Source organism: Podarcis filfolensis (genome assembly GCF_964270895.1).
Source record: "Podarcis filfolensis genome assembly, chromosome: 2".
NCBI classification, from domain to species: Eukaryota; Metazoa; Chordata; class Lepidosauria; order Squamata; family Lacertidae; genus Podarcis; species Podarcis filfolensis.
In genome coordinates this window covers 84,187,058-84,208,769 of record NC_139605.1, presented here as the reverse complement: position 1 = coordinate 84,208,769, position 21,712 = coordinate 84,187,058, and the positions used below count along the sequence as shown (strand labels likewise).

At 42.8% G+C, this 21,712-nt stretch overlaps 1 protein-coding gene across 10 annotated transcripts in view; it reads left to right on the top strand.

Annotated features, from left to right (window-relative positions):
• Positions 1 to 21,712, top strand: part of ARHGAP44 (Rho GTPase activating protein 44) — an 88,707-nt gene that overhangs the window by 43,228 nt on the left and 23,767 nt on the right. For 8 of the 10 annotated variants that reach the window (XM_083597689.1, XM_083597688.1, XM_083597687.1 and 5 more), the window contains exons 2-12: positions 4,430 to 4,469; positions 7,449 to 7,553; positions 7,861 to 7,937; positions 8,711 to 8,822; positions 10,761 to 10,837; positions 15,650 to 15,767; positions 16,208 to 16,276; positions 16,420 to 16,501; positions 17,984 to 18,111; positions 18,315 to 18,426; positions 19,244 to 19,325. In XM_083597689.1, coding sequence (XP_083453815.1) covers positions 4,430 to 4,469; positions 7,449 to 7,553; positions 7,861 to 7,937; positions 8,711 to 8,822; positions 10,761 to 10,837; positions 15,650 to 15,767; positions 16,208 to 16,276; positions 16,420 to 16,501; positions 17,984 to 18,111; positions 18,315 to 18,426; positions 19,244 to 19,325 — 1,002 coding nt within the window. Of the gene's footprint in view, positions 1 to 4,429; positions 4,470 to 7,448; positions 7,554 to 7,860; positions 7,938 to 8,710; positions 8,823 to 10,760; positions 10,838 to 15,649; positions 15,768 to 16,207; positions 16,277 to 16,419; positions 16,502 to 17,983; positions 18,112 to 18,314; positions 18,427 to 19,243; positions 19,326 to 21,712 lie in introns of those variants that run through there. The other 2 variants (XM_083597684.1, XM_083597691.1) reach the window with 2 other exon arrangements.

Here is a 21,712-nt window from a genome sequence, read left to right as displayed (position 1 = left end):
AATTTCAATAGGGACAAATGTAAGGTTCTGCACTTAGGCAGGAAGAACGAGGTGCACAATTACAAGATGGGGGACACTTGACTTACTAGCAGTACATATGAAAAGGATCTAGTGGTCTTAGTGGACCAAAGTTTAACATAAGTCAACAGTGTGATGCAGCAGCAAAAAAAGCTAATGCTATTCTAGGCTGCAGCAACAGAAGTATGGTGTCCAGATCAAGGGAAGTAATAGTACCACTCTATTCTGCCTTGGTTAGGCCACTCCTGGAATGCTGTGTCAAATTCTGGGCACCACCATTTAAGAAGGATGTTGACAAGCTGGATGTGTGCAGAGGAGGGCAACCAAGATGATCAAGGGTCTGGAAACTAAGCTTTATGAGGAAAAGTTGAGGGAGCTGGATATGTTTAGCCTGGAAAAAAGGAGACTGAGAAGAGCTATGTTAGCCATCTTCAAATATCTCAAGGACTGTCACATGGAAGAGGAAGCATGCTTGTTTTCTCTTGCTCTGGAGGTTACGACTCAATGGCCAATGGCTTCAAGTTGCAAGAAAGGAGATTCCGACTAAACATTTGGAAAAACTTTCTGATCGTAAGAGCTGTTCAGCAGTGGAACAGACTCCCATGAGAGGTAGTGGACTCTCCTTCACTGGGGGGTGGGGCGTGTTAAGCAGAGGTTGGATGGCCATCTGTCATGGATGCTTTAGCTGAGATTCCTGCATTGCAGGGGGTTGGACTAGATGACCCTTCCAATTCTATGATTCTATTGATACAGTTAGCTACTTGTCTAGACATTCTGCCTCACAATACAGTATCAGCATGTAAGAGCTGGGTGTGTCAAGATAGATTATCTGGAGGAGCGAAGATGCCATGCTTACACTGTTACCTTCTGGGAGAGTCATTTATCTTGCTAACTGTATTGCATTGCAGATCAATTTCACAAACAAATTTTACTGCTTGGCACAGTGTCAGCTATGTTCCACATGACCTTATTAGCACCTTCATTTCATACTGGTAACTCTTTCACTAGTTTCAGTTGTGGGATGGGAGACATTCACATTAGTGTGTGGGAGAAAAACAGCAGAGCCTTGTGACACCTTAAAGACTAACCCATTTATTATGGCATAATATTTCATGGACTACATTCCCCTATATCAGATACGTGAAATGTTATTGTCTGTGTGCGCATGCACATGCTCACACACATGCATATATGGTTGGTGGCAGCAACTGTAATCAGTGAAGTCCAGTCAGAGGGAAGTGTGCATGTGCATTACGTGAACTGCAACCCCTTCCTCTGTTCTGCCTGCTTAGGCAGCCCACCCTATCTCTGAACAGCCGGTGCTGATGCAACCTTTTTGAGATACATTAATATGTGGTGATGCTGTCATTCCGCAAACATGGTCCTCATCTGCATGGGCATCACTGTGAATGCTAATTGTGTTGGCTTGTTAAGCACGAAGTCACAAGGAAGCAAAGCATGAACAGTTCTGGGTTCATGCGGCTGCCTTATTAGCTGCAAGGCTGCGGGCGCTCAGCATTTAACGTGATCAAGTTTCTCTTTTTATATAAGTGTTCTTGTTAGGGATGCATGACGGATTCTGTGTCTGCTGGCAAGCTTTCTAGCCACAGTTTCCAATAGGAAGCTATGCAGAAGGAACTGAGATTGAAGCACAGCCTATAGAGCAGTGATGACCAGACTTGACCCTCCAGCTGTTTTGGGACTACAGTTCCTATCATCCCTGACCACTGGTCCTGTTAGCTAGGGGTGATGGGAGTTGTAGTCCAAAAACAGTTGGAGGGCCAAGTTTGGCCATCACTGATCTAGAGTAACGTGCTAACGTGTGTGTGTGTGTGTGTGTGTGTGTGTGTGTGTGTGTTTTCCAGTGGAGAAGGATTTCTGTTGTGTGACTCAGGGTGATGCTGGGAAAACTCTTAAGACACAAAGGCTACCTGGGCTCTGACTTGATTCACATACACATTTGTTGCTTGATGACTGCAACCTCAAATCTTGGCTTGCATATATGAATGAGCCATCGCAGATAAAATGCTTCATGGAACTTTCACGTTCTGTCACCTTGCTTTACCTTGAGTACAATGTATTTGGTTTACAGTCTCCTCATTTCACCCTCTCAACTTCTGCAGAAGCATGCCTTGTTGATGAAATTCAGAGGTCTAGAAATTTTCTGATTCATTAAATCTCTGCACTCTGCCCCCACCCCCTGCCAAGTACCGTACTTTTCCGTGTATAACACACACACACACCCCCCGTGTATAAGACACCCCCTATTTGGGGGGAATCCAAATTAAGAAAATGGGGGGAGATTGCCCGGAGTTGTTGAGGTTTTTTTAGGGGGGATTGCTGAAAATCGTTCACCTGAGTGTCCTACGCTGCCACTCGCATGCGTCACAAAAGCCACCGATCGTCTGTCCCCTCACCGGCAGATGCCAACCATCGCCCGCCCAATTGACGCAGAGACACACAATCAAGAACAGCCCTTGCCGCAGCCACCAATAACATGCCCGATAGCCGCTGACAATCTCTGGCTCGTGGAAGCAACCAATCCCACATCCCCCCTATGCACTATCCATGTATAATACAACCCCAAATTTTAAACATCCTATTTTAATTTTAAAAACCCCTCATCTTATACACAGAAAAGTATGGTAAATAGAGCAATCCTTTGCTGTGTGATATATCGGAATCGTGCATCTTTTTTTGAAGTACTAATAATTGGCTCTTATCCTGGGGTACTAGTGGCTAATGTAACCAATTGGTTGAGGCAGTGGGAAGAGGAAGGGGGTAGAAAGTTCATCTGATAAATGCGAATTTGGCAAACATCAATATATAGCACTTCTATTTGAAGAAAGGGAGCCTACACATCACAGCTGTTAGAGACAGAACTGACATAAGGTGTTTAGAAAGCTTTCAGATGGGTAAAGGATCTTCAGTGAAATATGAGTTTTGAAGCCTTTAGATTTTATGGTTTCACTATGAAGATCAAACTGCTGTAAAGCTAAAGGAGAAAGATCTGTTCGGGAGGAAAGTACGGTGGGTATACGTGGTCTAGAGACAAAAAAAAGATGAAGAGCGAAGAATAGCAGAGTGGGTGGTTACTAAAAAGAGATGAAGGTTCAACTATTATGTAGATACCAAAGGAAGGGAAAAGAAATAAGGTGGGAGTAGCTATAAATTTAAGGGACGCGGGTGGCGCTGTGGTCTAAACCACAGAGCCTAGGGCTTGCCGATTGGAAGGTCAGCGGTTCGAATCCCCGTGACGGGGTGAACTCCCTTTGTTCGGTCCCAGCTCCTGCCAACCTAGCAGTTCGAAAGCACGTCATAGTGCAAGTAGATAAATAGGTACCGCTCCGGCGGGAAGGTAAACGGCGTTTCTGTGTGCTGCTCTGGTTCGCCAGAAGCGGCTTAGTCATGCTGGCCACATGACCCAGAAGCTGTCTGCTGACAAACGCCGGCTCCCTCGGCCTGCAAAGTGAGATGAGTGTGCAATCCCAGAGTTGTCCGTGACAGGACCAAACAGTCGGGGTACCTTTACCTTTACCTAGCTATAAATTAGATATTAGCTAAAACCATCCTGAAGGACAATGGGTTGAGAAGGTTATGGCTTAGATTGGGTAGCACAAGGATGATGTTGGTTTTAGCGCTTTGTTAAGGCAACGGCTTGAGGTATATGCCCGAGTCAAGGATGCTAGGCTGATTTATGTAGAAGTACAACAAAAAGCCACACTTAGCTGCGGTTTGCCACATGGCAGTTTTATTTACATTTGAGGAATGCATTATACACAAGGCAAAGGAGTACAAATGTTTGATCTGTGTACTATTATATTGAAAAGGGTCGTTTCTGTGTTAGGAACTCATTGGTTCCCCCCTCCCTTTTAAAGCAAGTTTCATGGATTTATAATGCAGCTATATTTAACATTATGGTCACCTGTCTTGAAAAGGATACCGTAGTACTGGAGAAAGTGCTGAAAGGGGATATTTAAATGACCTGGGGGTGAAGGCAGAATGTATTAATTATGAACAATGGTTTAGGAATTTGGGAGGGTGGGGGATTTTAATTTTAATTTGGTCGGTGGGGAATATGACTCCAGAATGTAGGAAGAGCCTTTCTAGATCAGACTCAAGGCTCATCTAGTCGGGCATGCTGTTTTCACTAACAAAGATTAAGTGGTTATAGTACACCATTATGTCTAAAATTCACTCAAGGCAGCTTACACAATAACAGATAAAAAATACAATTCCATTTATGACGAAGTAGAATACATTTTTTTAAAACCACATCCCGTCAAATAAGAACATTAATGAAACCATTAATAAACAGACAACCAGCTCAAAGATAAAACTCATTCCCCCCTCCACCACAAAGGTTTCTCTGTCTTGAATTACATTTTCCTTCTTTTCTCTCTCTCTTTAGGGCTGAAAAAACAGAAGTCCTAAATGAAGATCTCTTGCAGGTACAGTGTTTATCTTTCTGACATCTTCTGCAATCATTTGATATTGTACACTACTCCATGCGCAAAAGACAAAACTAAACTTTGAAGAGGCTGGTTTAGCAGGGGCTATCGTCTAATAGGAAATAAAATCAGCATGCTTAACATGAAGTTGGTAATAACAAAATTGGATGTATGAGAAATCTATCCATCAAGTCTCCACAATGAACGTTGGAGGATTGTGGAATGCAGTCTCACTGGCAGCCTCTGAAGGTCAAAAAAATTCTCTTGCTTACACCAAGGACCAAGTAGATCCAGTTTCAGAGAAGCCTCAAGCTGTAGCACCTCCATATTGATTTAGAAAATAGCATGAAGGGGGGGGGGTGATCTCTTTCATAATTATATAGTAGCATATATATGTAGAGAGGATACCAAATATAATATGTGCCTCATCAGCAGAACAGTTGCCTTTTGTTCACTTGTGTTCCTTTGGTGGTGAGAGAGGTTGGGGTTGGCCTAGGGTGTGGTTGTTCATTTGTGATTGGCTGTGTTGAACTTTGTTTTCGTGTGTGAGTGGGGTGGGTGGGTGTTTTGGAGTGAACATCAAAGAACCTACACAAGCAATGCTGACACCAAACCCTACATATAGTAAGTAAAATAGTAACACCGTCACCCGACCCCCCCCATCTCCCCCCCCCCACCTCTTTCCCCCTTTTCTTCCCAAAGTCTCAACAAATGAAACTGATTTGTAAAAATGTTACATGGGGGGGGGGGGAAATATGAGAGAGACATTGCAAACACCTTTGTAAAACAAGAAAATCTTTAATAAAATAAAAACTAACCTCCCCCCCCCCAAAAAAAACAGTTGCCTTTTATGGCTATCTTTCAAACAGGTGGTCAATGACTTTTTACAGGGCAGGTAGTCTCTAGTGACTCTTCATTTTTAAGAAGGAAAGTTTGGGGCAACTTCTGAATTTAACTTTTCACTGAAGTCAAGGATATTTTACGCTAAAAGTTGGCTCGCAATTGATCACTGGAGACATTGCATACAGCTCAACAATCCAAGTCTAAGTTACTAAATAAAAATGCAGGATCTCTTTGAAATGTGAAACTTGAGAACCTAAACGTGAAAACCTAATACCACTGTCCCTTTCACATTTCAAAGGGATTCTGCATTTTTATTTAGTATCTTTGACTTGGACTGTTGAGCTGTATGCAATGTCTCCAGTGAGCAAGTGAGAACCAAAGAGCCAGCTCCCAGTTCCTGGACGTGAGCATCTGCCAGTTTATTTTTATTAAAAAAAAAATTTAAGTCTCAGCAGCAGTCTCTAACATCTTCTCTTTCCAGGCCCCCAAATCAATCCTGGGAGAAGTAAAGGGGTCCCACTACCATTTTTGCTAGAGTGCATGCCAGATAAGCGGTCTATGCCTATTTGCAGAAGATATGGCATCTCCCCTTATGAGATCAGCCAGATAATTATGCCATTTTCCAAAACTGACTAGTCTCTAGAAGCCAGTCACTTACAGTAGGTATTTCAACAGTGGCTTCAGGTACATTCTTCATTTGAACATTCACTTTCGGGTTGCCTCCAAAATTCCAAGCCTTTATTTTGCAGTTGTCCTTTTAGCATCTCATTACGTTGCTTCCTTTCTTAATACAGACACAGTTAGTTATCTCCATTCAGGAATCACATTTTATTAAGTTCCAGCTTTTGTTTCAGGATATTAAATTAAAATCAACGCTAAAACAGTTGTCTCTCCCCTCTCGAACTTTTAACCGCAGTGGTTTGTCTGTAAATTAATGGAATTAGAATGGGTAAACACACTTATTTTTGGATTACTAATGCACTTCCATAGCTAGAGAGTGGTGTTTGGGCTTGGTAAACCAAACATGGTGCATCATTCCTGAATGCTGAAGTAACATAGGAAGTGACTGAGGATGCCAAAGTTCAGATTTCGCTGGCATCTTGAGTGCCATTTCCTGCATTTCTGAAGATGCTCAAGTAATCAAGGAAGACTGGGAAGTATAGTTTTCTAGAATACTCATACACTCAAAAGTACCCCTCAAGCATTTTGGAAAACTATATTTCTTGGAGATCCTTTTGCCTGGGACGTAGTTTCCAGATTGCCTGGCATCTCTGCTATCACAGCTTATGGGCCTGGTTTTTATTTTATGTCACTTGTAACTTTTTAATTTAAACTCTAGTGAAATCCTATCCAACTCAGAGTACCCTTCTTTGTAACTTCATTTCGGAGCCTGATTCAGAGTGCTCCCTTTGACATTTGAGTTCTTTCATGACTTGGGGCCACAGTGACTGAATAACCATCTCTTCCCATATGCACCTAAACGTGCCCTGTGGTCATCAATGTGGGCTCTTCACCAGGTTTTCCTGCTAGTTGGAATATTGTGTAATAGCAACAGGAAACAGGTCCTCCTCAGCAATGACCTCACATTTAGAGAATGCCTGCCTTGTGGCATCAGGCAACTAACTTTTCAGTCTCACAGATTTTATTAAACCCTCTGTTATGTGGTCTTTTAATGTGTCTGTTTTACTTTCTGGAGACTTTTAAGGTCTGTAGTACCTGCTGCTTGGTATAATCTTTTAGCTTTTTGCCCTGTGTTTACAATGATGGTTATCTTGGTGTTGTCTATTGAATGTATTCTTTTTGAATTGCATTATCTTAATTTGCTTTAAATACTTGTGTACTTCACCCTGAAAATGATCGTTGTTGGGTGGCTAAGTAAAGAGCCAGGAAAGAAATAAATTGTGAAATCTGATAATGTTAATCAACTATTTATTGTGTCATTTGTTCCTTAGTTGTCATATAGTCCAGCGTGTTAAAATTGGCTGCTGATGAATGGAGTATGCAAGTGGACACTTTAAGGGGACCCAGAGGGCAGGGCCTATGTGAACTGATTTGGTTTTCTCTCTATGTCCAGATAGCTGAGAGCCGAGGACGAGCACCTCTGATGTGATGCCTTCTTGTTGTGTTCATCCCCAGGTGGAGAAGCGTTTGGAGTTGGTGAAGCAGGTCTCCCACAGCACACACAAGAAACTGACAGCATGTCTTCAGGGTCAGCAGGGATCGGATTCTGATAAGCGCTCGGTGAGAGATTCCAGCACCCACCAGACAACAGAGCTGGGTTCATGTCTCTACGTGTTTCACATGGAGAAGAGGCAGGAGGGAGGGAATCAAGCTGAGAAAACAGCACAGCTAGCTTTCCTCCCCTCCTGTGTGTAAATTGTATGTGAGTGTAAGAGTTAGTAAAACAGGGGTTCATAGGGGGGTTTTAATAAACAAATAGTATTGTTTGGAAATAGTGTCATTTTCTGGGAATGAAGTGGGCTCAAACTGTGATGTGATGGATTTAAAAACAAACCCTAAATTCATACAGCAGTTGCTTTTGTTGCAGAAGAAATTGCCTTTGACATCGCTAGCCCAATGCTTGATGGAAGGTTCTGCTATTCTAGGGGACGACTCCCTGCTTGGGTAAGATTCTTCCCATTCAAAATACCCACCTATTGGGCAAGATACAACTCTCTCTCTCTCTCTTTTAATCTGTTCCAGTCACAATAATGTTCCTCAGCTGAAAGGCCACTTCAGTAGGAAACATTTTGGTGGATTTATTTAAAATATTTATACCCTGCCCTTTCCTTTATAAAACATTTAAGGCAGCTCACAAACAAGAACTGTAAAATGCATTAAAAATAAAAGGATCGCAAGTCTAGCGTTGTAATGAAAAATCCTTTTGCCTGAACCAATTTTAATAGCTTCTTGCTACTTTTCAATTGCCACCCCCTTTTCCAACCAACCTTTTTCAGGTTGGGTCTCCTCAGTCTTATTTCATGTGCTTTAAACATTTAGAGACACCCTTTCATGTAAAATAGCAAGGCGGTTTATAGCATAAATCAATACAAAAGACAATAAAAAGATACTAGGTGTTGCCTCTGCCATGGCACCTTCGCAGGATGCAGCAATAAGTTGTCGTTTCACACCAGCCTGTGTTATTACAAATAAACCAAAGCATGTTAGTGGAATGACACAGAACCATTTTGTGCTTCAGATGATATAGAAGCCTCTTGGCCTGCTGCCTTACAGAGCCTGCATGATTAGTGCTTCAGATCCTCTCTCTGCCACACATCATCTGTCTCAGGCCTATGACCATCTCTGTACCTCTCTCTGTCTGTGTCTCTTGTTTGCCTTTCCATCTCTGTTGCTTGCCGTACCACTTCATTGCAATTGTCTGTTTTCATGCCCTGCAGGAAGATGCTGAAGTTATGTGGGGAAGCAGAGGACAAGCTTTCTCAAGAGCTCATCCACTTTGAGCTGGAAGTTGAACGGGATGTGATTGAGCCTCTCTTCGTATTGGCTGAGGTGAGAAAAAACTCAAGCGGTGGCAGTTAATAGCTGCAGTGAGCACTGTTTTGGGTTGTTCTGATGTGTTGGTATAAGTCAGGCATAGGCAAACTCCCACCCTCCAGATGTTTGGGACTACAATTCCCATCATCCCTAGCTAACAAGACCAATGGTCAGGGATGATGGGAACTGTAGTCACAAACATCTGGAGAGCCAGAGTTTGCCTATGCCTGGTATAAGTGGTATGACCTCTAAAGTAGGGGGGACTTCTGGCACACCAGACATTATGCACTTTTAATTCCCTTCAGCCCCTGCCAGCTTGGCCAGTGATCAGGGATTATGGGAGTTCAAACCCAGCAAGTTCCCCTACCTCTGCTCTAACAAGAAGGGCCTCTGAAGCAAGGGGGCAATTCTGAAGAAGATTCAAGAAGGATAAGAACCACATCTGCAATGAAGGACTTCTGGTATTTGGCCCATTGGACGTTGGGTGCAGGCAAGGAGCAGGACAGTGCTCGCTCAACAAGTTCCCGTTAGGTGAAAAGACTGAGAAGCTAGTAAGGCTCATGGGCAGGTAGAAAGACATGAGTTTGGCTCTGTGGGAAAAACTCAAGCTATGGGTTCATTAAGCAGCAAGGCTGGGAGGGGTTGTGAAGCAGGAACAGGGTTATGCAGGGCCAGGAAGTAAGGCAAGAGTAAAAGAGAGGCAATTCTGGGAGCCAAGAACAAAATTTTCTTCAGGTTTTAAAATGTGTGTGGGGGGGGGCAAGGAATATTTAAAAATCATGTCAGATTCTGAATGCTGCTCTCTCTAGGTAAATGTATCCCAGCCTACTTTGAGTTAACTGAAGGGATTTCTTTTAAAAAATCATTGTGAACTTTCTCCTCACAGTGTGGCCTTTGAATCCTGGTATTTTACACCAAAAAATGATAACCACTTTAAGTTGCTCCATGTGGTTAGCCTTTCTGTTTGTCTTTTGTTGCTCCCTATATTGTCAGAGGAGGGGTGTGTGTGTTCTTGTTTTGCCGTTACAAGTTCACATGCACAAGACCAAACAAGGAAATACTCACTTTGCAGAAATGAAGCTAGACTATTTTTAATGAGAAGTTGAGTATATTCCAGAGGTGCTCCTTGTTCTTGTGGGTCTACTTTCAAATCAGGCATTTTGGAGCTGAGGGGATAGTAGATGCATGCACCACTGGCTAATTAGGTGTTCTCTAGGATAGGAACGTGGGTGGCGCTGTGGGTTAAACCACAGAACCTAGGACTTGCTGATCAGAATGTCGGCGGTTCAAATCCCTGCGATGGGGTGAGCTCCCGTTGCTCGGTCCCTGCTCCTGCCAACCTAGCAGTTTGAAAGCACCTCAAAGTGCAAGTAGATAAATAGGTAGTGCTCCGGCGGGAAGGTAAACGGTGTTTCCGTGCGCTGCTCTGGTTCGCCAGAAGTGGCTTAGTCATGCTGGCCACATGACCTGGAAGCTGTACGCCAGCTCCCTCAGCCAATAAAGCGAGATGAGCGCCGCAACCCCAGAGTCGGTCACGACTGGACCTAATGGTCAGGGGTCCCTTTACCTTTAGGATAGGGACACCACAGTCATCACCTTCGCTTTTTCCTTTCCTCCTGTCATATTTCTTTAAAGTGGATGGGCTAAAAGTATTTTTTCAGATCTAGACTGAGATAGCTGCCAAGCACTGCTGCCTGTTTCTTTTCCAATTTTCTGCTTTTAACACCAGCCAGAGAGCATTGACGGCAAGTTGTTCTGGGGGCCGTATGTGGCTTCTTGTCATCTGGGAACTGTCCAACAGTGGTATATGCCCCCAGCTGCTGGTGTTGACTCTAGGCTCCGAATCAGATGCAAAATCCTGTGAATTCACTTTGACCTTGCTTGGATTCAGTGACAGGAATGTTTATTGCAGTTCTCTGCAGAAAATACCCATGTTACTATCATTTATTTTAGGTAGAAATCCCCAATATCCAAAAACAGAGGAAACACTTAGCGAAATTAGTTCTGGACATGGATTCGTCAAGGACAAGGTAAGAGGCATGTTAGCTTTTCGTCTGCCCATCCTTAAAGTACCATGTCCCTTGATTCATGTTTCTTCATGTTAAAAATTCATGCATTTTTTTAAAAAAAATATAAATACTATTGTTTAATGTACATAACAATAATAAAAAGCCATATCAAGTTCCAGTGGGTTAAGCAGCAAATCACAGATAAATGCACTAGTTTTGTTCATTCAATTTATGTGTTGCTTTCTATGAATGAAGGTGTCTTGAAGCAAATTTAAACCATAAAGATGCAATATGTTTCAAAGGAATTGTTTAAATAAGCACTAAAAACTTCATCTGCCAGAAATTAATTACAAAATCATCAAAATACTATTTCCCACCCAGCAACAAGACAAACACCAAGATAAAATAAAAACAGGCACCGTTATCAGAGCACAAATTATTGCCCAAACATCTGGGAGAATAAGACCATCTGCCTGGCAATGAAAATATGGCAGACATTGATGCCTGGCAAATTTACTTGGGGAGAGCATTCCACAAATGGGGGCTACCTCCAGAAAGGCCCATTTTCTTGTTTCCACCCTCTGAACTTCTTTTGGAAGGGTCAAATAGAGAAGGGATTGAGTAGGTTCATACAGGGGAAGCTGCTACTTTGAACTACCAGTGAAAACAGAATTTTAAAAATCTGTCCCTGATGGATTTACTGCTAGAATGACATATCTTGTGTCATGTGCTATTTGCCCATCAGGCTTCTTGCGCTGCCCTCAGTCTTGCCTGCAGTGGGTTATGCTCAACAGCAACACTACGCCAGCGTGGTGTAGTGGTTAAGAGCAGTGGGCTTGTAATCTGGTGAACCGGGTTCACTTCCCTGCTCCTCCACATGCAGCTGCTGGATGACCTTGGGCTAGTCACACTTCTCTGAAGTCTCTCAGCCTCACTCACCTCACAGAGTGTTTGTTGTGGGGGAGGAAGGGAAAGGAGATTGTTGGCTGCTTTGAGACTCCTTAAGGGGAGTGAAAGGTGGGATATCAAGTCCAAACTCCTCCTCCTCCTCCTCCTCCTCTTCTTCTATGTGAAGAGGCCATGTTTCTGTTTCCCCTTTGGTAAAAGAAAGCTCCCTGGAAGATGGTGTGAGAGCAGTCTAAGATACTTTCAGCTCTTTCCACACACATAGATGGAGTCAGTGAGGGCTTTGGAAATTCCTCCAGTTGTTTGATCCTGTGTACTCCTCAGTCTGTCAGATCCAGCTAAAATGTCCTACAGAATTCCCATGTCTGCAGATCTTTTTCTGTCAGAGGATCCAAAAGAGAAGGCAGCGCAGGAGAATTTACAGTCTCCTACTATGGTCTAGTATTAAATTTCTGTCAGTGTCATTCAGTGAGGAGTCTGCATTTACTCAGACTCTGCTGTTGGTGAAAGAGAGAAGGGATTACCACAACATGTCTTATTAGCTGGTATACTGTGCCTCTGATCATGCCCAAGGAATAGCTCTCTTTCCTGCCTCTTCAGCTGTGAAGCAGGTGGCTGAGACTCTCCCTCACTGGGGCAAAGAAATAATCTGAAAGCCAAATCCTGTCACTATCACTATGCCCCCAAGCCAGCCTAAACAGCAAGCTGGTATTTCTGATCATGTCTGGAAAAAATGTAAATTGTGTTTATTTCCTTCCCGGTGCTCCTCGAAAGCAAGCTATTTTTGCCTTGCGCAAGCTGATCTCATTCCCTGGAGGTGCCATTGATATGTTGCCACAAAACTGGAGAAATCATGAGGTCTGTAGACAATTGAACTGGTATTTCTGTGAAGTGAAAAAAAAAATCTCACCACAGCCACCACCAGGCTTGTTTTGTTTTGATTATTACATTTATGTCCTACCTCTTCAAGAAGCTGCAGGTGGTTTATATGATTCATCACCTCCTCCTCCCTGTTTTATCCTCAAAACAACCCTGTGAGATAGGTAAGGCTGAGAGACTGTGACTGGCCTAAGATCATGTTGTGAGTAGGGAATTGAAACCCTGGTCTCCAGGTCCTAGTCTAACCACTCTACACCACACTTGCGCTGTTCCTCCCATCGCCAAAAGAACATACACTTTCACGCATCTGCCTAAGAAGAAGAAGAAGAGTAGTTTGGATTTGATATCCCACTTTATCACTACCCTGAGGAGTCTCAAAGCGGCCAATAATCTCCTTTCCCTTCCTCCCCCACAACAAACACTTTGTAAGGTGAGTGAGGCTGAGAGACTTCAGAGAAGTATGACTAGCCCAAGGTCACCCTGCTAGCAGCTGCATGTGGAGGAGCGGGGAATCGAACCCGGTTCACCAGATTACGAGTCCACCGCTCTTAACCACTACACCAAAGAGAAGCTCGTGTTTCAGTAAATAAGTTCAACTTTAAGATACAACAAGATTCTTGGTCTTCTCAGACAAATCGGTAGGAAACCGGGGGAGCACCCTGAACTGCCTTTTGCCCACGAGATAGTGCGATGCTGCTGCAGTCAGCAAAAGAACTTTCAGCTGGTCCTATGTCATAGTGTGATCATGGGATGAAGCCTCTTGGGTGTTGCAGCAAAAGGGAACAAGATTAGAAGGGATGAATTTACACATGTGAAAGTCAGAGGGAGGGAGAGGCGGTGTTCTAGGTTCCATAGTGACAGGTGACTATTTTCTCTGTGCCATAAAGGAAAATACACTGGATATAAAGATGAACGGCTTCTGAGAGATTTGTGTTCTCCCAAAGTTGGGAGAGACTGATGTGGATGGCACTCACCCTTTCGCTTTAATTCCACTAAGATTATGGATGTGGTCCACCCTTAAACACATAACGTCTGTGTCAGCATTTCAGCACTGCAAGAACTGACAGCGTCTGGCCCTCAAAGGTGGGAGGGGAAATGATTTGAGAGGAGCCAGATGGCACTTCTGTTTTCCCTTCAAATTAGGTTTGCTGATCTTTGGGAATAATCTTCTTATTTGAAACTGGTTATAAACAGCTGGTTACTCTGACTAGAAGTATTGAGTTAACTGAGGATTTAAAAAAAAAAATCCTCCCTGATCTCAAGTGGAGGACATCTTCCCACTGCTGGCCACAGATATCTGCCTTAATCCTACATGAGACAGAATGTGCTGCTGCTGAATACAGGCTGCTCGTCCATGTCATGGATTTTGGGATGTCTGCCAGTTCACCTGGGAAACCTACTGATGGCTACCAGCCATGATGGCTGTGTTCTTCTGCCACAGTTGGAGGTAGCAATGCTTCTGGAAACCGCAAGAGGGGAGAGCACTCTTGTGCTCATGCTCTGTTTGCTGGTTTCCCACAGCAACTGTGAGAACATGATGCAGAACTAGACAGGCCCGTGGCCTGATCTAGCAGGCTCTACTTATGTTCATTCATGGCTTTCAAGGATGGGCCCTAAGTTTTTCATCAAGCCAAATCTATGTTTAGAAATAGCTGCACACCTGGTGTCAAAAAAGGTTATTTATGTATGCCACTACTGCGGCCTGTGTTCTGTTAGCACAAAAATGGAAAACGAGCGAGGTCCCAAACAAAGAAGAATGGCAACTTAACTTAACCAAATATACGCAGCTTGCAGACTTAACGTATAGAGTAAGAGAACAAGAAGAACATGCATTTAGAGAAGATTGGAAAACATTTATTGAATATATGGGAAATAGCTGTGTACAGCTGAAAACGCTGGCAGCGTTAAGATAAATTCAACAGTGTGAATAAGCTTTGATGGATGTAATAATGGAATACTGAATGGTATAGTTTTTTGTAAAATATGCAGGGATTTGTGAAATGCAAAATGAACCGTGGAAAGAGAAGAAGGGAAGTCATTGACATCTTAAGGATGTAAAAAGTACTTTAAATTGCAAAACAGAAAATTTAATTATGTATATTATATATAATTAGAATTAGAACGGATTGAAATAGCTGCACAATTATTTAGGCCCAGTTCTTGTGGCATGGAAGTTGCTTCAAGGGACCAGCTTTGCCTGAGCAGTCAGGGTAACGTGAGAGGATAACTTTTAAATCTTGGGCAGGCGCTTTTATTTTACTGTTTTTAACACCTGCTTTAAAAAACAAAACAAAAACCCCCTCTTATTTAGGCAGGCTGTGGTTTAGAGAATAAGACAGCTTGGGAAGTAACATTTTGGTTAGAAGAAAGTGGGGAGTTGGAAGTGCTCCAGTGGCTTCATTGCTGTAGGAATGACCCACTAGGCAGCTATCATTTAAGCTGGCATCCGGATCATCCTCAGATCGGAGGCAGGCTTAGTCTGACAGAGGCAGCTCCATTTTGAGCTGGCCAGTATGGTTCAATCAGTGGAACATCTCTGTCTCTCCTCAGCACAGGACTTTGCTGCATGCTTTTTAAAACGTTATCTTCTTCAACAAAGCAGTATCCTACTAAGTTCCATCACGGGCAGATGGCAGTAAAGATAAGGATGCAAGTAGCAGATTTTTAGGCTCCCTAATGGTGTTCATTGGGTTTAGGAGGTTTCCATTTTAAGGGCAAATTACTCCATAGATTATTGCATCCCTTGAGTATTGCTTGCATTTTGGAGTTTCCCAGGTCATTCTTTCCAAGGGTTTGTTATTGTTGCTTCATCTGATAAGAGAAGCAGCTGTTCAGTGGATATATATGTGGATTTACAAATGGTGATTGAGGGAGAGTCTAAAGACAACCTGAGGAAAGGGTGGGATTGAAAGGTTGTGTGCCTTCAAGCTGATTGTGTGCCTTCAGGCTCTTGTACTGGTGACTGCCCTTGCTAAAAGTTCTGCCCCACCTACAAGTAGGAGTCCTCCTCATCTGTTGCTAATGTCATTTAACTTCTTTCTCCGGCAGGTGGCAGCAGTCAGCCAAATCTTCAGGTTTGTCAAGCAACTTGCAGCCTTCGGGTGCCAAAGCGGATGCTCTCAGGGAAGAGATGGAGGAGGCAGCAAACAGAGTGGAGATTTGCAGGGTATCTATCATCTATCTATCTATCTATCATCTATCTATCTATTATTTCTTTCTTTATCTCTCTCTGTCTTTCTATTCCTGGTGAAGCATCATTTGTGCCATCTGGAATGTGGCTCAGGTGATGGCTCCAAAAGCCACTGTTCTTAGTCCATTGAAGCCTAGTATTGTTGGTGCAGTTGCAAGTACGATCATTTGGGGAGGAGAGTATTTAAAATTGCAATTTTCAGCCATTTGCCCTAGTTTGATGAATAGAACTTTGGGCAAGAGGTAGATCAATGTGTGAATTGTGACCCCATTAACATTCTTACTATAGGTGTGGTTTTAGATTTCATCTGAATTTCTGGAAAGGAAATGCATATTGCAGCACTACAGCTGTTGCAGCGAGTTTGACTTGGCCATTTTGCATCCATGTAACTCTTGTCATTTCTGTACTTCCCGCAGGATCAGCTCTCAGCTGACATGTACAACTTTGTGGCCAAAGAGATAGACTATGCAAACTATTTTCAGACTGTAAGTAGCAGAAAACTTGGCTTTTCATGAGGGGGGTGGGGCACTAATACGCCTCAACTTCCCCATCTCCCTTTGGAAAACCATAACGCTTTCCAGGGCATGAGTTTTCTTACCAGCTGCCTCTTGTTTCATCTTTCTCCCAGTTAATAGAAGTGCAAGCAGAGTACCACAGGAAGTCATTAGCACTTTTGCAGAATGTGTTGCCTCAGATCAAAGCACAGCAGGGTAAGTGTGATGCAGTGTCTCTTACATTACCATTTGTCACATATTACATGAGAGACGTTCAGTGCTGCTCTCTGAGGCAACGTGACTACCATACCAAGCATCAAAAGTCAAGGTGATTCTACCCATCAATCCAGAGCCCCCAGCCTGCTAACAGTTGCCTTTGTGGTAGATGAGACAGTGTGACAGCTTAGCAGTCACAAAATGAAGTAGGTCTGTGGATTGCAGCCAGCCAGAATACTAAAAATAAGAATACCACCATATATATCATTCCTAGAATCGTTGCCAGCACCTTACTCTAATCAAAATGTAAGGACTCATTTGAGCCTACTCTTGAGCTCACAAAAACTATGAGGAATCAACAAGGTTAGCGCTATAGGATGTTATCCAGATTAAGGCTCTTTTCTGGGTGTGTTTTGTTCAGTTTGCGAACCACTCTTCGTCAGTGAGATCCGAGGATATTATACCAAAATATATTTGAAACCTTAGCCAATACTTTAAACTGACCAAATCTCCTGGAAGCTGTTCCATAGGTTGGCTGTGACTGCAGAGGAGGAGCCTAAGTCATTGAGGTTTTTTTGTAAACATCAAAACTGTGAATTGTGCCCAGTAGCTTCTTTGCAGTCAGTGCAGCCTGTGTAGAATCAGTATTCGATTTTTACCAGCTGGATATACCCCTCAGTGCTCTGGTGTCTGCCTTCTGCACTAGCTGTGGGTTCTACCCCATCTTCAAAGGCAGCCCCATGTAGACCACATTGCAGTAGTCCTGAGGAAAGTGGAAGTCTAGGTTCTCAGCTGTGTTGACGTACCCCCATGGTTCTGTGGGTTCCTCACTTTAATCAGACACGGGGCCAGAAGGAGTTGAGCACAATCCCATGTAGCGAAGTTTACTGAAAGTCCACACTGTACCCTAGGTAAAGGTAAAGGGACCCCTGACCATTAGGTCCAGTCGTGGCTGACTCTGGGGTTGCGGCGCTCATCTCGCTTTATTGGCCGAGGGAGCCGGCGTACAGCTTCCAGGTCATGTGGCCAGCATAAGCCGCTTCTGGCGAACCAGAGCAGCGCACAGAAACACCGTTTACCTTCCTACTGGAGTGGTACCTATTTATCTACTTGCCCTTTGATGTGCTTTCGAACTGCTAGGTTGGCAGGAGCAGAGACCGAGCAATGGGAGCTCACCCCGTCGTGGGGATTCGAACTGCCGACCTTCTGATCGGCAAGTCCTAGGCTCTGTGGTTTAACCCACAGCACCACCCGTGTCACACTGTACCCTAGTTGTCTCTTAAGGCACTGTTAAGGTGATGAGGCCTGAAAATGACTTTAGACATGTGCACAGAGGGTAATCTTCTAGTCTCGAGACACATGGCATTAGGGACAGCTCTGCAAATAAGCCAGGAGTGTGTAGAAGTCCAGCTACTGCATGTTACCGAGAGGGTGAGTTGTGGGTATATTGTGATTGCTTCTTATTTGGACTGCCTTCCACAGAAGCCTGGATTGAAAAGCCCTCCTTTGGGAAGCCCCTGGAGGAGCACCTAGCTGTCAGTGGCCGGGAGATTGCTTTCCCCATCGAGGCGTGTGTCACTATGCTCCTGGAGTGTGGCATGCAGGAGGAGGTCTGTATCGGGCAACTGATGCCCCTTCGTGCTAAGGCCTGGGAGTGCTTACCACCCCCCCCATATTCCCATCCCTAGCCCCAATGCTGTGTTGCCCACACTACCTTCCTTGGGATTTGCAAGCTGGACAGACATGTCATTATCGTCTCCCCCCCCCCGCCCCACAACCACACACACTTTTATTTCACATCTTGTGTTTGCAGGGCCTATTCCGGGTGGCCCCTTCAGCCTCTAAACTAAAGAAGCTTAAGGCAGCTCTTGACTGCTGTGTTGTGGATGTTCAGGAGTACTCAGCTGACCCACATGCCATTGCAGGTAAGAGCTGCTCTTGTCTTGGCATACCAGACTGGTGTTGTAGTGAATACTATTAGCTTGAACAAATGGGAAAAGGTTGCTTTCAGTGGCAAACGTAGACAATTAATCAATTATACACACAACCCACTAAGCATCCTTATCAAACCAAAGGCAGAATTGTAACTTGAGTCAATAAGTCACACACAAACATATACACACCAGACAAATCCTCAAACACACCAAAACTAACATTAATAGTTTTTAAATCTATATTATATTTAAAGCTATAGGTGTATAATTACTGCAGTTTTTAAACTCTTTTCAAATACAGAAATAGCATTTGGAATAAAATCTGAAAAGCAGAGAAAATTTTGCTTCCCCCCCCTTTAAAACACAGCTGTAGTTGTGAAACTCCTACAGCTCAAGGCAGTCCACCCCCCGCCCTCACACTAATATGGATACAGAGAGTCATCTAGCCATGTGGAGAAGCCTTGCTATTTATTTTAAGAGCATACGTACACACCGTACTTCATCATATGTTGGGATGAGTAGCAAAAAACCTGCCACATTTACTTTAATACAAATGACCAAGTGGTAGAAAACTCTACCATGTTGTCAGATGGTCATCTATATTAGTTCTTGTGTCCAGAAAGGGAAATATTGATCTTAGCATTAGGTAGTACAGCATTTTGCTCCTGTCAGTTAAGGGCTGGTTCGTTGACTTCAGCTGTTGCCCCAAACCAAAGAAAGTTCAATGAGGAAAAAAATTCCCTCCAAATTAGGATGAGGCTTTCTGCTTTGCTAATGCGTGTTCTGTGTTTCTATGTCTCTTGCACAGGGGCACTGAAGTCCTATCTCCGGGAATTGCCAGAACCGCTCATGACATTTGAACTCTATGAAGAATGGATCCAAGCCTCAAAGTGAGTTGTTCACCGTTGCTTGAGCCCTGCTTCTTCACCTTCTGGTATAAAAATAGAATATCAAACAAGGTTGGAATAAGGGACACTTACTTCAGAATAGGTCCTATTGAATTCAGTGAAAATTGCTTCCAAGTAAACATGCAGAGGATCAGGCTGAAATTTGTACCATATCAGCTTCTCTCAAAATTATTGTTTGTTTATACCTTTTTCCCTGACAGGACTCAAGGTAGCTTACAGATAAAAACAAGAACTGCTCAAAACACAGAAAAATCAGTCATTAAAGTATAATCAAACATGGATAGAATTACAACTATGTACATATATAGAATCTGTTTTAAAACTTACCAATAAAAACAGCCCGGCACCAGCCCTTTAATTAAAAGCAGTCAGTTCCCAAAAGCCTGTTGAAACAAGAAAGTCTTCATCTGCTGGCAGAAGGAGAGCAAGGAGAGAGCCAGTCTAGCTTCTCTAGGGAGGGAAATTCTGAAGTCTGGGAGCCCACAATATTTGCCATGCAGAACCAGGAACTTCATGGGACAGATCAAACCCATTTGGTGTAATTTATTGTGGGAAATTCCAATCCCCACGCACCCACCCCAAAATTGAACATATTCTAATTATTTCTCCAAGAGCCTCTGCCTCTTGGACATGTATGTCATCATCTTTTTTCATATAAATTTTTTATTGGTTTTCCATTAATTATACATATATACAGTCTAGATTACATAAGTTACATATAACATAGCTGTTACAAGAATCATATATATAATACACAATTATTTTGGGCTCTGCCGAGCCTCGGACTTCCCTTCACTTCGTTGGTAAGTATCAGATAATTTCTGAAGTTACGTGTTTTATCTCCTTTACATATTTGCCAAACACTGTTAGAGTTGTTCTAATCCTGCCAGAGTCATCGAAGTTCTATACTTATCTCTTATATACATCAGATATTTGTTCCAATTTTCATGAAACTTCTGGTCATCCTGGTCTCTTAGTCTTCCTGTTATTCTAGCTAGTTCAGCATAATTTATCATCTTGATCTGCCAGTCATTTATAGTAGGTATTAATTCCATTTTCCAGCTTTGGGCTAACATAGTTCTAGCAGCCGTTGTGGCATATAGAAACAGATTTTTATCCTCTTTTTTGATTTCCTTGCCAACTATTCCTAGCAGGAAAGCTTCAGGCTTTTTGGGAAAAGTATACTTAAAAATTTTTTTAAGTTCGTTGTAAATCAGTTCCCAAAAGCCTTTTACTTTACTGCATGTCCACCACATATGATAGAACTCACCATCCCCCTCTCCACATTTCCAGCATTTCTTAATCTTCAGTTTATAAATCTTAGCTAACTTCACTGGTGTGAGATACCACCTATAAATCATCTTCCAGAGGTTCTCCCTTAGTGCCATACACGCCGTGAATTTCATATTTACACTCCACAGTTCTTGCCACTTTACAAAGTCAATGTTGTAACCAATATCTATGGCCCATTTTATCATGGCCTCCTTCACCTCTTCATCTTTTGTATACCAATCTAGTAAGAGGTCATACATCCTAGATAATAATTTGTTTTTACCTTCTATGACTTCCACATTAAATTTAGATTTTTTATCTTCAAATCCCAGTTTCTTTTTATCATCTTTTAACAGATCATTCATTTGATCATATTGCAGCCACCCCGTGAACACATTCTTTACCTCCTCATAGGGCTTGAGTTTTATGCCCTGATCAGTTTTATTGATAAGTTCTTCATAGGTAGCTTTTTCCCCCTCCATGTTTGTTTTTTTGACAGTTAAGACATCTATTGGCGAGATCCACCATGGGGTTTTCTTTTCCAGCAGGTTCTTATTTCTTTCCCATACTTGAAATAATGGTCCTCTAATTATATGATTTAGGAAGCCTCTATGAACTTTCACCTTTTCGTACCACAGGTACGAGTGCCACCCGTACCTGTTATCGAAGCCCTCTAAATCCAAGATATCAGTATTCTCTAGCTTTATCCAATCTCTCACCCACGTTAAGCAAGCCGCTTCGTAATATAAACTCAAATCTGGTAAAGAAAAACCCCCTCTTTCTTTTTTATCTACCAGTATTTTCATTTTTATTCGTGGTCTTTTTCCCTGCCAGATAAATCTCGCTAAGATCCTTTGCCAATCTTTACACTGTTTTAGTCCTTTCAATACTGGTATAGTTTGAAACAAAAATAACATTCTGGGCAGGACATTCATTTTAATAACCGATATCCTCCCTAAGAAGGAAAGTTTCAATCTCTCCCAGATTTCTAAATCTTTCTTGATACCCTTCCAAGTAACCTCGTAATTATCTTTGTATAGATTTATGTTTTTTGCTGTGATCCACACTCCTAGATATTTTACCTTCTTAGCAACCAT